A 15,767-nucleotide genomic window follows, 5' to 3' on the forward strand; every position below is an offset into this window, starting at 1 on the left:
CAAAGAAGAAAGACTGGGGCTAAGAGGGTCCCCAGGAGAAAAGCCAGTATTTAAAACAAAACCCTTTGAAGATGTCAAAGTGCTTCTGATTTATTTATTACATTCCAGAAGCCTCCTCTCCTCCTGTCTAAAGAAGCAGTAGCTTCAGTTCTTAATTCTCACTAATAAGCATGTTACTGAGATTGTCAGTGGCCACATCAAGGAAATGGCTTTGAAGCTGGCAGGCAGAGCATCTTCATTTCTCAGGCAATACTGCTCAGCCACTGGCATTTCCAACCACGATTTAAGCACTGGAAATGCGATTGGCCACATCACTGATGAGCTGCACTCCCTCCTTTGAAATGATGGTCTGTCTCCCAGATAACCTCAAAGCACCAAAGCTTTCTTCTCAAAGATGCATGAAAACAACAGTGGAGAGTGGTTTTACATATTTGTTATGCGGAGAGACAATATTACATCACCTTCATAACAAGAAACTCATTCCACTTGTTAAATCTAAAACTCTGGTCAAGAGCAGTGCTCTGCAGCACCACGTTCCAGTCTCTTAGAGAAGAGCATGAGGAAGTACACAGAAGTATGAAAATTTGCTGGACAGTTTTTGCTGTTAAAGTCTGAGGAAGCCTGTACAGCACATATGTGATGGAGGAGCATCTAAATAGAAGCAGGTGCACTCTGATGCTGGGTTACTGACTCCGCTTGGCCCAGGGGTTTGCACGCCGGAAATGTTGAGAAGTCTTTAAAATCCCATGCAATCATTTATGAGGAGATTGACTGCAGCTGGCAGTTCCCCCACATAGCCAGCTGACTGAGCACTCAAGGAAGCTGGGAGAGCATCGTATGCAAAATATCTGTACCTCTTCCTTGAAATATCTGGCAAGGAGAAAAACCTAGCTATGGACTGTAACCTAGACAGCAGGACCAAAATTGAGGACAAAATCTGAAAGTCTGAACTGCAACTCAAGAGTTCATCAGGTATCTCATATTTCAAGGGATTTTTTTTCTTGTTCAAATTAGACTTTAAACCCTGAGGCCACAGATGTATTTAAGAAGTTAATAGTTGGCACCCAGTGAACAATGAAAATCAAGGAGGAACTTTGGAAAGGACTGAAGAAAAATGTCTACACTTGAGGCATTCTGGTAGAGGGTATAGTGGTCTTTCAGGGTTCAAGTGGGTTTGGCTGGCCGGAAAGCCTTACTATTGTGCCAATGGGGAAACTTTATGGTCTCCTGATTGTGGTTAAAATCTCAGAAATTCAGACTAGACAGGATGTTCCCAGGACCAGGCAAGTTGAAAGGACTTTTACCATTTTCTGCTACCATTAAAGGCTAACTGACACACTCTGTTTTAAAGCCAGGCTGGCTCAAATGAGCTTTCAGAGACCTGGTTTATTTACTGAGACATGGAGGCAAAAATAAGCAAAACATACAAAACAGTCTGCACTCTTAGGCAATCTTTTACCAACAGGGGTACTGAATTACAAGCCCCAGTTCCATCAGTACTGATCAGTGCAACATGAGCTCACACAACAGCATGGGAGCTGTGAACTACTTGGCTTGTCACTACTCAGATGTGGGCAGTGAGTTTCTTGTGTTTCTCTTACAATAGAAATATCAGTGCTCAGGTACAGATTTTAAAATCATGGCATCAAACCAGAAAAAAAAATCCTTCATTTTCTGTCCTGCAATTTCAAGATTCAGAAAGCCAAAAGGTGTCTCTAAAGATCAAAGCTATCTCTGAAGATTAAAGTCTTTAATCTGCGAATGGCTATGACCATTTGGGAAAAAAAAATTCAAGAAATCTCACAGACACAGATATCCTAGTTCATTTTTCGAGTATGACTTCTGCATTTGTGTAGCACCAGGAACAGGAAAATAGAGGTCTCTGATGTCATGTGAATAAAACCTGAATATTGTTGTCGTTTCTGTTCTTATGTTCTGACATACCTTGATCTTAGTCCTGTTGTTTGTTATCAGAGCATAGCAGCAGCTCGTGCATGAGTGGACTGCACTGTGCTGTGCGATCACCCCAGTCACGCAGCACTGAGGCTACAGCTATGACTGCCCTCTTCCCAGTAGCACCACTGCAGGTCCTGGCTGTATCACTGAATGTTGTGGCAACTTCCAATGCTACTTTATTTAATTCCTTTCTGAAGAAAATTAGCAACAAAACTGTTGGGGGTGCGCAGACTGAAGAAGGAACAATGTCTCTAGGTTTGCATATGACACTCATGTTTTGCAATGACTAGGTCTACTGGTGCTGTAAGAAAGTCTGCAGAGCTCACCCTTCTAACAGGCAGAGACCAAGGAGGACAATGGGAAGTGCAGGCCAGAAAAAGGACAAGAGAGTGAGCAACAGTTGTAAGCAAAGAGAAAAATGGTTTAGAAATATGATGATTTTTATTAAAATTGTTCAAATAGATTAGCTTGTTACAGAGCTAGCAATGTGCAAGTAAATCTCTAGCCAGCCAAAAGCAGGAGTGAGGTCACCCCCACCTGAGCCTGGATGCCACTGACAGATCTCATATCTCTCCAACACCTGCTCCTGAAGTCAGCCTGTCTGTCTCTATGGCACATGCACAACAGTACAGCAGGCCCCTGAATGGGGCCTCTAGTTTACAGCAGCCTTGTGGACTAAATTCCTTGACACAAACATCACAACATGTGTAGATATGCTGAAGTCTCCTTCATTGCATGCACCATCACAAATTCCTGCACAGTTCAGCTGCAGCCCTATGAAATACACACCAGCACACAGGACTGGTGCTTGTATACGTCCATGAAAGGAAGCAGCAGATATGTCTCTGCAACAGGGCTAGTGTTCTTTCTTAGTCTGGCACTGGGGGACAAGCAACTGAACAGATGTGTGTACCTTATTATATTTTCAATACAAGATAGTTAATAATCAGCTGCCTGGGCTGGACTGGAATCAGCAAGCACTATCAGTAAAATATTCCATATCACATTATCAATGCCCTGAGCCAACTACAAGCTTTTTGACTTGTCTAGATTAAAATAAAATTTCAAACAGATTAGCTGCCATGTTCTTACCAAACATACTTTAAAACACTGGCAATCCTTCAGAGGTTAGTGTGTTTAAATGTGATCAACCATAGAAGCTGAGGCAAGGGGGAACACATTTTAGAATGGTAAACAGTATTTGAAATACAGTTTAAAAATCATGTCAGTAAAAAACATACTGGCTAACATTCTTTTATCTGCAACTCATCTGAACCAACACAGAGCCAACAGCAGCATTCTGCATTGATATTTCAGTCTTTGTATATCTTAAATATATACTCTTTCATATTGCCAGAGAAACACCCTGTTCTTAATCTCAAAAGATGGTGTCTCTTTTCCCCAAAACCTTAAAAGCTGAAGGTCTCTGCTCATACCTTTACCCACAGGTCTAATTCCTAAGTCCATGCATGTATGACTAATCTTGCCTTAAAAGAGAGAATGAGGACCCACCTTGCTGCTTTCTGAGTGAGTTCCATTGGGAAGTCTGGGCAGAGTAACTGCAGCAGGCAGTGGTATTCCTGCGCTGTCAGCAAATCTGCAGGAAAAGAGGTGAGAACATTGTAACTCTTTTATAGGCTGCTCCCTCCCCTTTCTTCCCCTCTAGGAAAAAAGCCTCATATTTCCTTTACTCCCAATTCAAGTAGCCTGAGTACTAAAGACAATATAACTGTTCCCAAGACTTTCAGAGCTGGGTTCTTCAGATGGAATTTCCAGCACCATCTGAAAAGAGGCCTGATGAAGGGGAAACACTATTGAACAGGCTCCTGCAGAGAAACTGGTAACAGGTAGTGATTCAGTGTGAAAAAGGGGTAACCAAAACAGGGCAATTTCAAGTGAGAACACAGTTTGGTTTGACTTGAATATAACCATGTGGAAAAAGGAATAATTTCAAAGTTGCTTAAATTTGCTGAAATTCACTGGCATGGTGACATTCCCCACAATACACTTGAAAATCATCCACAGAACATCTGGCAGCAGTAACAAAGGCAAACAAGGTTTTCGGGTTGTGTATGGAAGGCTACAGAGTATAAACCACAGACGTTATTACTTTGGCATTCAGTAAGGCAGCTGGATGGTCTCTTTTGGAATAATGTGTACAAATCTGGTCACTGTATTATAGGAAGCACGGAACAAAGATCCAAAAAACACAAGAAAACCAATCAAATGATTCATATTTTAGAGAGCAGCTTTGTGAAAGACTGGTCAAGAAGGAACTCTGTGGCTCAGCAGAAGGAATCTAAAAGAGGTGACTCTTAGGGACGCTTATAGGATCTCAAGGGAATGGAAACATCCAGATGTCAAAAAGCCCTACATGATTGTATGTTCACAGTCCAAAAGGCTGTGGACTGGAGTTAAGAAGAAGACTAGCTGAACAGCAGCAATTTTGCAGTACTTCTATATACAGAAGAATGCAAAGTATGGAAGAAAGAGCCAGAGGTGGAAGTAGAGTCAAGCAGTAGTCAGGGAGGGGATCTCAAGGGCACTGGCAGTGGGACTGAGGTACAAAGCATAAGTTCTTTTGCCACAAACACATTAGTTTCCATTAGGCTCTCAACCAAATAATTAACCTTGTTTCAGATGATAACCACAACTTAGAATTACAGAATCATTAGTGTCCAACCATTAACCAACACTGTCAAGTCCACCACACTATGTGATGCTCTAAGCATCGCATCTACATGTTTTTTGAACACTTCCAAGGATGGTGATTCCATCACTTCCCTGGGGTGAGGAGGGGAGGAGGAGGGATACCAATGCTTGACCACACTTTCAGTGAAGAAATTTTTCCTAATATCCAATCTAAACTTTCCCTAGTACAACTGGAGGCCATTTTCTCTAACCTTGTTACTTGGGAGGAGAGATTGACCCCCATCTCTCTACAACCTCTTTTCAGGTAGAGAGCAGTAAGGTTTTCCCTGAGCCTCCTTTTCTCCAGACTAAAAGATGCCAGATTCCTCAGCCATTTCTCCCAAGACTTGTGCTCCAGACCCTTCACCAGCTACACTGCCCTTCTCTGGACATGCTCCAGCACCTCAATGTCTTTCTTGCAGTGAGGGGCCCAAAACTGGACGCAGGGTTCAAAGTGCAGCCTCACCGCTGCTGAGTACAGGGGGATAGTCACTGCCCTAGTCCTGCTGGCCACACTATTGCTGATACAGGCCAGGCCATTGGCCTTATTGGCCACCTGGGCTGCCATTCAGAAAGACCCCAACATGTTGAAGAGATGGGCAGAGAGGAACCAACTGAAATTTAACAAAGGCAAATGCAGGGCCATGCACCTGGGAAAGAATAACCCCATGCACCAGGACAGACTGGGGGCTGACCTGCTGGAAAGCACCTCTGTGGAGAAAGACCTGGGGGTCCTGATGGACAACAAGCTGTCCTTGAGCCAGCAGTGCCCTTGTGGCCAAGAAAGCCAATGGTGTCCTGGGGTGCACTAGGAAGAGCATTGCCAGCAGGTCCAAGGATGTGATCTTGCCCCTCTACTCAGCCTTGGTGAGGCAATATCAGGAGCACTGTGTCCAGTTCTGGGATCCTCAGGACAAGAGAGACCTGGAACTCCTGGAGCAGGTCCAGTGGAAGGTTACAACAGTTATTAAGGGTCTGGAGAATCTCTCTTACAAGCACTGTTGGGCCTGTTCACCTTGAGAAGAGACAACTTAGAGGGGACCTCATCAATGTCTATCAGTATCTGAAGAGGGTGCCAAGAGGATGGAGCCCGGCTCTTCTTGATGGTGCCAAGCAGTAGGACAAGAAGCAACAGGCAGAAACAGATCCACAGGAATTTCCACATGGATATGAGAAAGAACTTCTTTACTGTGGGAGTGACCATGCACTAGGTTGTCCAACAAGGTTGTGGAGTCTCTCTCACTGGAGATACTCAAGAACCATCTGGATGCAATCCTGTGCTCTAGGATGACCTTGCTTGTGCAGGAAGGCTGCACCAAATGACCCACTGTGGTCAGTGACCCATTCTCTGATTCTCCACAGGCCCACCACAGGAAGCAGGTTACATGAAAACAGAGAATTTGGGCATATAAAAGTTCTTGTTGAAACAGACACTTTCTCATAAGTGAACAGGATAGTACGGACCTCTTACTCTACAAGGATTTCTAAATCTAGCTTTGAATAATGCTGGGCAATAAGTTTCTGATTTTTGCTAAAAAGTCTAGATGTTGGTCTGAAGGAATCACATCAATTGGAAGCTTTATGCAATACTCAATTTCATTTTTTATTTGGTTAAATTAAAATTCCTATTTATGCATCCTTACACCTCTTGCTTGTTATTTTTTCTTTCATTTGTCAACAGACCATTATAATAACCCTTTCTTCATACTGTATTGTATTAAATCTACTTAACAGAGAACTACATTTATCTAAAGTTAAATCTGTTTACCTTACCTTCTACTTCTTTCCCTACTTAGCCCAGTTATATCTGTTCCTCTGTTTTGATCCCCTTTAGATTTTCACAGTGTGGTGTCCAGCAGTGTACAAAGCATCCTTCATGCATTCAGAACAGACAGGCTCTAGGAGGATAATCTGCCTGCTTTAATCAGCTAAGGCACTTTTCATTAATTTTGGTTTTTAGTCTCTTCTTTTCTCTCTGAAGGTGAAGGAGCTTGAGGTTGTTTTTCTATTTTTTTTTTTTTTTTTTTTAAGGATGAGGTTTCCAAAGAAAGTTGCACTCAGTCCCTGTCTGATTGATAGACAAAAGCAGCTTGAGAAGGTAACCGGGCCCTAAGAGAGCATTAGTTTTGAAGCATAGAGATCTCTCACTTGGCAGAAATAACACAGTTCAAAGTCTTTTTCTTCTCTCTCTTCTTACCAAATCACAGCATCATCCTTACTGCTCTGCCATAAAACAACAAAACAATAGAGAATAAAGCAGAAGTCTGCTCAGAAAGAATTTGGGAAAAGGTGGCAGAGATCCTCTCCAAACCAGCCCATTAGAGAATGAAGTTTATTGTCAATAAAAGAGAAATTAATTACAGTTTCAATCTTCGGGCAAATGGTCCATTTAGACTAGAAACTGCCCATAAAGCTGAAGTGCTGCAGAGAAGTTCCTGCTCTAAAGAAACCCTTTGTTTCTAATGCCTGGGGAAATGGCACTGAATTATTCACTGAAGTACACAAGCAGACTTTTTTAGGCTGTAACACAACTCAGCCTGTAGATACCCCAGGCGCCTGACCAACAAATCACACCGATTTTTCAGACTATAGTTGGGTAGCTTTTATACAGGAAGTGGGATCACCACAGACCTTAGGAGGTGTCTTCAGCTTGCTGCGATCACTGTTTTCCTATCCCCTACCGCAAGGTCAGTGAAGACCATGCAGAAAATTACATTTGCCCATGTACCACATTGACTGCCAAGAGCTGCTTGGAATAAACAAAGGCAGTTTTGGTGCATGACCACGTTGCTCCTTCCTGTCTCCAGGCCACAGCTGAGTAAATAGAGTTCAATGTTGCATGATGAAGAAAGAAAGAAAAGAAGGAAGGTACCAGTCAGAATGAGTGAAAACTGGAATCCACAACTGCTACTTTGGTTGCTACCACAAATTACTGCATCTCAAGTTCCAGTAACAAATGAAGCAAATCATGGATGGAGTGTTTAAATCTGACCCCACAGCATAGGGCAGTGAGACACACACACTCTACTGTGCCCTTGCAGTGGAACAAACTTGCTCATAACCATATGCTTAAGGATGGAGATTGCAGTCTCCATGTTAATCATGTTCTTTTACAGCTGAACTAACACTTCACTCTTCTACTAAAAAAGAACTAATAACAAATTCCAAAGTCATCTTAAAACAACAGCTCACTAAGAAGGAGCTTAACAGGAAGTACTTTGACCATTCAGCATAATTTTTGCTCTACTGGCCTTCAAATACTTGCCCAGTTTGTACTGCTACTGAGAACATGCCACTAGCAAAATCCTAACCCTTTCCTTCAGATTGGATTGTCCTCTGCGTAGTTTATCATCTTTTAGTGCCTGACGCTGATTGTTTCTCATGTTTCAGAGGTACAGTGGAGAAAGAATTTTGTCCATGTGGTACAATCTTAGAAGGTACCATTTTCTGGATAAAAACGGCCTACCTTGAGAAACATGGAGGCAGCTGCTTTGTACTTCCCTGGCTTTTAAAGCACATATTAAAGCTGTTTCTGGTTTGTATGTGGCTAACAGATGGCACACAATCTGGAGTGATGCAAACTCCAGGAATACTAAATGATGAGTTAATGCTGCCGTCAGTGCTGTGCGTGAAGTGTAGACACACCTGAATTACCTTAAAACCAGTTATCTTTCATAATGACAGCAGCCTAGACCTAGAAGCCTGGAGCTCAGTGAAGGCTGTAAAATCTGCCCAGGAAGCCAATAAATATTTAGGACTTAGCCTGAATTGCAGTCATTGCTGCTGTATCTAGGCTGCTTTCAGCACAAGAAGCAGCTATCTACAACGTTGTCACAACATTGTGACAGCTATAAAAATGCCCAAAGCAGTAGGAGAATATTTACTGCAGCTGGTGTATGAAATCTGCCCCAAAATGTCACATTATTAGCTTCTTAGAAACACAAGGATTGCCTTGATGAATATACATTAAAGTTCCTTATTCCCGTAATTTTTTATATACGACCAGTATCCAAGCAGACTGGAGCCCTGAGCAATGTAGCTGTCCCCTTTAAATTATGGTAGGACACACGATTTCCACAGGTTGTTTCTCTACCATATGAAGTCATTCAAGAGTCATAAAGGCAGAAAGCTGTAAATCAGTCTCCTGCGAATGTAACAGAAAATAGCCAATTTTTTTTTTAAAGTGTTGGAAGAATCTTTGCTGGCCTTTAGTTTCTAGTAAGTACCACATATTTAGGATTCTCTCTATATCTGTGAAGGATTGCAACCTTGTAGAAAAAAACCAAAAGCCCCCCAAAATAAAAGTCAGCATGTTCTCACTCTGTCTACAGTAACTATAATTTTACCAAAAAAAAAAAAAAAAACCCAACAAAAAACATAAACATGAGCATTGATAATACTGCAACTTCACAAGCATCATCTGGCTAGTAGGCTAAACCCTGCACATGCCTTGTTCACAGGATACCTATGGCCTAATTTTCTCCATATGTCCCGTGCTAATAACAATCAGAAAGCCAAGAATTCTAGGGAAATTAATCCATGGATAGACTGAGCATGTTCATGTAAGACATGTACAGCAGGATTCATTTTGCTCTTGAAATGTACAGACAGCTTCTACAATCATTAAATCACAGTCTGAAGAGTGTGGGAAAAAAAGAACAAAATTGAGAGAGACCCACTTGTTACTTCTAAGCAATAGGAAAATGCTCTAAAAGCCAAAGCTTGATGCCAGATTGGATAAAAAACAACTTAATTTTTTAAAGGAAGATTTTCTAGTGAATAGTTTAAAGAGGATAATGGTAAATTCTAGATCATCGATCAACATAAGAACCTGTTCTTCACATGGAGTCTTGGGCATAAGTAGTTTTAAATACTGTGGCTTTGTACCAAGGTCTGGCTCAATCTCATTATATACTAGCATATATTATTTCTATATTTTATACATTTTATAAATTGCCAGCATGTATTTTCTTATTTTAACAACTGTATGCATTAACTCTGTCTTCCCGATGATGAAGTTCAACATGCACCTAAGCCAACCTAAACTTTTACTCCTGCTGAAAGGGACAGGCTCACTCCTCTTTCTCCTTTCCCATCACTTGCTGGTGGCCACATGGTTCTGAACCACCCCTACATCAGCTCTGGCACTCGGCAGGCCTCTTGCTGAGAAAATTCAACTTTTTCCCTGGGCTAGTGAATTGCACTGGCTCTCAGAAAATATGTGATGAAAGTTCATGCAAATCAAGCTGTGGAAGGGCATAGCCAGGTGCAGGGAAGAGGGAAGGAGATGGATAAGGACAGCAGATTCACCCCTCCTCAGCAGAGAAAAACTGTTAGATAGGCTTAAGTAGTTCCCCACTTAAGATGTTTTAATCCTTAAAGTCCAGGATGTATGCAAGGCAATGTCATAGGATTAGTGATCCTCCTAATCAAAAGCAGGTTCAGCTTTATCTGCGGTACTTGCACCCTGCCTGCTGTGATGGTTTGTGAACACTCTCGTACCAGAAACATTTAAGACAGAACTTTTGACATCCTTACTATCCAAGCAGGCAGATGAATTCAGGTTACTTAAAAACCTACTCTTTCCACTGATACTGTTTAGGTCCTCCCAGATGGGATCCCAGGACATCCTCAAGAAAGGACCACAGAAGCCTTTGTGTCTGACATGACATGACATGACATGACAGCAAAACCAGACAGGGTAACTGAAGAATGCATAGAATTACTACAGTTTGGCTCAGATAGAAAGGTACCTGCAGCAACTGGCTGCACCCTGGATTGCCTCTCCTAACCTGTGGGAATACAAGCAAAACCCTGCCAGACACAAGGGAAAGGTGCTGCTGCAGGTGAGCAGTCTTCACAAACAAGATGTTTTGCACTCTACAAAAGGAGCATGGCTGCAAACAGCAGACTTAGGTGACTCCCGTTGACAATAGGTAAAAAGAGCCAGTTTATGATGTGAAAAAACAAAGACTGAAAGAGATTTAGTGAGATTTGCCTGGAAGAAGCTATGTCCAACTCAGGACGAATATAGTGGAGAGCTAAGCAGACTGACCTAAAAAGATTTGTTGGAGTGCTGCAGGACAGAACAAGGAGAGAAGATTAGCATTGGGATTGAGCAGGAAGCTAGTTTTGAAGTACTCGGGTCAGAAGGAAAAGATTTGGCTGCAGCTGATATGAAGAATCAAGTCATTTACTCTGGAGGTAGCCCAGACAGTTCATATGAACTGAGAAGTGGGTCCATGATGGCAAAGCTTGTAGCACCCTACTTTGAGCAAGCTAAAGGTTTTTTTAAAAGTTAAATCTTCTATACAATGTGATTGTTTTCCTGCACTTTGTTCTCGAGCCCTCTTATCAATAAACCACTTGCCAGATTAACAAAAACAGAAAATGAATTTATGCAGAACTGCTCCAATTCTATCCCCAGAATCCAGATTCCTTCTGTTTACACAAATGTTAATCATTCTCTAGTCTGTTTCAAATGCCCCATAATTATCCTTTAGTATGAAGTGTTTCATGTGGCAGCATTACTTCAGCTTCGAGTGAATGCTACTCAGGGCACCATGAACTATGCCAAAGGTACAGTCCAAGGCTATCATTTGGCATGCTTATGTGGCTAACATGGCACATCCACAAACTGAAAAATTCAAACTTTCACTAGAAACACAGAGAAAGTTTTCAGCTCTCATGGTTGTAAAGAAAACATTCCAATATTGGAAGAGTTTAACCAAAGCAGTGTGATATTCCTGAATCCACAGAAAATCTGAAACATGACCGAAGTTTGATCTTTTCCCTTTAGGAACCTAAACACTATACCTAATGCAACACTAAAGACAATGTTAACTCTTTAATTTCTTGTTTTAAGTCTAGAATGGGACTTTGAATGTGGTTTGGGCTTAAAGAATTCAGAGTTTTCCTCAAGTGCAAGAACAGCAAACAATAAGAAAGGAGAAGCAGCCACAACTTCTGGCAATATATCCAGAAGCAGAAAAAGAAGATAGAAGATGACAAACAAAAGAGTCTGGTTTAAATTTTACAGTACATAGTTGACTACAGGAACCAGATGGTGACTTAAATGGACAATCAATATTTTCCATGCAACGTTCTTTAACATTTACAATGATAAATCCATGCATATTCCAAAGCACGTATAATCCTAAAGATATGCTCAGCTCATTGAGTATGATCTCTAAGGATATTCAGCTTTCTCTAAAGGACACAGGCCTAGTTTTGTGGACTACAGTATGAGAATGTATGACTACTCATCATGTTTCAGAGGCACAGCAAACCCAGACCAAAACAACGCAAGACAGATAAATGGCTTTAAAGACAGATAAACTAGAAATAAGGTACCGTTTCATAGTGAAAGTAACGTATAACTGAAACGCCGTAACACTTGACTTAGTGGACACATACTAAACACTAACACATGTTTTGTATGTTTCCACTATGAAATTATTTTTTCCTTTCACAATAATGTTACTAAAGGCATAACTAGCAGATCTCCCCAGCTATAGGTGATTTAGCCTGCTTTTGTCTTGTTAAACAGTTGACTTTTTCTCACTTTGAGAAGTTTTCAGTCACTCATGTAGAAAATCATCAATTCAATGCCAGAGCTAATTGGTCTTGTAAACAATAAGGAGAAAACATTCCTGTTGAAGTTCTGGCCATCTGGGGGGCAGACTGCTCAACCACTTGAAACAGGACCCACAGCACTCCTAACAGTGAAGTACAGGAAAGCCGGCAACACTTCACTGAAGGGGACCATCAACATTTCCCCAAGCTCTCAAACAGCAGCAGTAATATTTAGACAAGATGTGGATCAGCCTCTACTCAAGAAAACAAGTTGTCATTAAGCTTAAGATCTTCAAAACAACTGAAGAATTCATGGCTACACATCACGAGATGGGCAGAGTAAATGGGCAGGTGGTATGCAGCTGTATTTCATTCAGCGTAGGACCTTACATACAACCCCTCCTCCCTTGGATATGTACTAGGACTAGGGACAATATGGCCAGTCTTCAATTAGTGTTTGGTATTTCCTTTCTGCTTTGGGAGCCCCAGGAAATATGGTTAGCTGGCAAGACAGTTCATCTGTGTCATGTACACAGGGTCAGGGAGCAGAAGAAAGCTACGACATTGACCTAAACCAAAAGGAGGTAGAGGACAAAGAGAAGACCAAATGAATTGTGGAAATGCTGCAGATTGCTGTAGCAATGTAAGATCAAAGATTTCCTTGATTTCCAGTTTCTTTCTAGACAACTTTTCCAGGAGACATCAGTGAAAGGTTCCAATGAATCAGTGCTGGTAGAATCAGGTATTTTCAAATATATGTTCATATGGCACAAGGTGGCACGTAAAAGCATAAGGTGCAACAGCAACAATTTTCTCAGAACAATGAATAAAACAGGAATGTTTTGGACTTTCCTCTTTAAGTGACTTCTTTTGAAGAAGCATTCAAAGAACAGTGTCTCTCTCAAAGAGAGACAAATAATTTCAGCATAATTTATATCATGACTAGGGATAGCCTTGTGTCTCTTCCTGACCCTGCTCTACATCAACTCTTAACTAATCCACTGCAAACTTCTGAACAGCTAACTGCACCTTCACCAACAGCTGTCATCACAGCAGGCCTTCTGATATTGCCTCTCTGAGACACATCCATCATGAGCTCAGCCACGAAGGAGACAAGTTCAGGCATGTGAAGAATGGAGAATTCCACATGCCACCAAGAATGCCATCAGTATGCAATTACACAAAGCAGTCAACTCACTGTGATTGAAACTCAAGAAGCTGGTTGTCATCCACAAAGCATTGAAGGACCTAGAACATCTTTCTCTGTGCACCTGTGTTCACCTGGAACCATGACTACCTGACATAAACATGCATCTTCCAAGAACTGAAATCCACCACCAGGCCTGGCCATTCTTTCACTTTACTGCACAGTGTATGTACTAGAGGTTTACACACAGGCTATGCAGTATAATCCCAAGTACCCAGACTGTGGGCTAGTTTTCTCCAATTTTCTTCCACAAATTATAATGCCTAAAATAACAGTCTGAAAGGAAAGGGCATTGCTTTTAGGAGCCTCTGAGTCAACAGTTAAAGTCTTTATTCATAAAAATGAGTATGATATCTGGAGCCATGCTTGGGCAGTGTTGTTCAGTCATGTAAAATGCTCCTAAACACACAAATATTGAGTCTCTTTTATGAGTGTGAAAACTTAAAAAGAAAATGAACCTCAAACAAAGCAAATCTATAAGACAACTGGCTGGAGAAAGGTAATCTGGTTAATGACAAGACTGAAGAAGTCATCATTAGCTATTGAGAAGGAAATGCAGTGGAGCATGTAAGCTTCACAGAGAATGTTTGGAGCCCATTACAATATCAATGAGCTAGATTAATGATTGTAAATGACCACTACTACAGAACTGGTCTGAATACAGAACAGAATGAATGCACGAAGAGAAACCCGAAACAACAAGGCATCCAACTGCCCCTTTTAAGGGTATGCTTTTGGCTAAGGTTCTGTAATGTCCCTTGATTTTAACTCTTACAATACTCTAGCGAGCTGTGTGTCAAAAAAAAAAAAATTTTTTTAAGACTGAAAAGAGAGAAACAGTTTTCTCTGTATTTCACATGGAGAAGTACATATTTAATATGAATTTAACACAGATAGAAATTTTTTTAATTAAACAAAGATTTTTTTTTTAATGTTTCTTTAAGAAAGTTCTAAGCTTCTCCATTAATCCTGAAAGTTTTTTCTGGACATCATGCATCTTGCCAAAGTTTAACTTAAATGCCACCTATTCTACAGCTAAATAAACTTCCATGGACCATCTACCATGAACCACAATTTAAGAATATTTTGCTGGAAGAAAGTTCAGGCAAATGTCCTAAATATTGAAGCATTATGCCTTGACACTGATGCTATGCATATATTATGGTAATCAGAGAAATGTAAGAAACTAGACAAAAGAGCAAGTTGTTGCAGAAAGAGAAAAGAACACTTTCTTGTTGCACAGTGCTTTCTAGAGGGGGCTAAAAGGCCATCTACTGGAAGACAAGTGAAGAGAAGAATCCATCCCGTAAGCCTGGCTTGTTGAAACTGAAAACAGAATTCAGTTGTGGAATCTTTTCAGCCTCATAACAAGGTCAAACTCCTCAAGATCTTTGTAAGGATCTTTATAGCAGGAGCAATAAAAAGGAATGTCACTTAACTGATTAGTTGTGGGATGACAACTTAGCATAGTGAGCAACTGATTTTTCCTAGATATGATAAGGAAGTGATTTCTCCTAAAGGAAGCATGATCAGTTTTCTGTAGAATCCTGGATGGGTTGCTGCTGTGATGCAGGCTACTGAGAAGACAACAAAAAAAAGAGAAACAAAACGCCATCCCTAAAAGATGTAGGACTGTCCTTAGTTGGAACAGAAGATGGCAGAAGTACTAAAAACCCAGTTACTATTAATCTATTAATAGCAACAGTCAATGAGATGGGCCATCCACAGTGAGTAACACTGTATCAACCTCTACTAGCAGCTGGGGTCTTAGCTACATTGCTCTAACACAACTGTACTCTTTGTGGTTTCACTCACATTTTTTCAAGTCCCAAGCAACAATATCCTGACTGTTCAGCAAAAAAACCATCATGGAAATGCAAGTATGGTAAACCCTCAGAGGAAGAGTGAGATGAAAGCTGCTCTTTAAGCATCTCCAGCCATTGAAGACTTAGAACACACATGTTCCTTTTATTTCCTGCAACATTTGCCCTTTTTTTCCCATTCGATGTTAAGACTTATGGAGCAAGTCTGAAAATCAGATGGCGCAAATCGTACAGCAATAGAGCTGAAAGCAATACTTAAATGTAACATATTTCAGCATGTGTTCTTGACTCAAAGGAAATGTGCTGCATCTTTCAAAACAAAGCTTGAAAGCTGAGGTCCTATTTGCTCCCTGCAATTAGAAATATTTATTAATACTGCCCTGATGGGGAAAAAATTGCTTCCTGGTGTTTCTGGCAAAAGAACTCTATCTCAATTCACTGCATCAGATGTAGCTGTATTTTATGTGAAGTGGATGGTAAAAAAGGGGATGCTATATGAATGTATTAATTCATAC

The 15,767-nt window shown here is 41.0% G+C and overlaps 1 protein-coding gene across 2 annotated transcripts in view; it reads right to left on the reverse strand.

Annotated features, from left to right (window-relative positions):
* The window catches only part of CSTPP1 (centriolar satellite-associated tubulin polyglutamylase complex regulator 1), a 78,799-nt gene that overhangs the window by 10,828 nt on the left and 52,204 nt on the right, over nt 1-15,767 (reverse strand). For both annotated transcript variants that reach the window (XM_066187977.1, XM_066187975.1), the window contains exon 4: nt 3,469-3,553. In XM_066187977.1, coding sequence (XP_066044074.1) covers nt 3,469-3,553 — 85 coding nt within the window. The remainder of the gene's footprint in view (nt 1-3,468; nt 3,554-15,767) is intronic.

This window comes from Chamaea fasciata, unplaced genomic scaffold (genome assembly GCF_029207755.1).
Source record: "Chamaea fasciata isolate MVZ Bird 193981 ecotype frontalis unplaced genomic scaffold, bChaFas1.0.hap1 SCAF_7, whole genome shotgun sequence".
In the NCBI taxonomy this organism is placed as follows: Eukaryota; Metazoa; Chordata; class Aves; order Passeriformes; family Sylviidae; genus Chamaea; species Chamaea fasciata.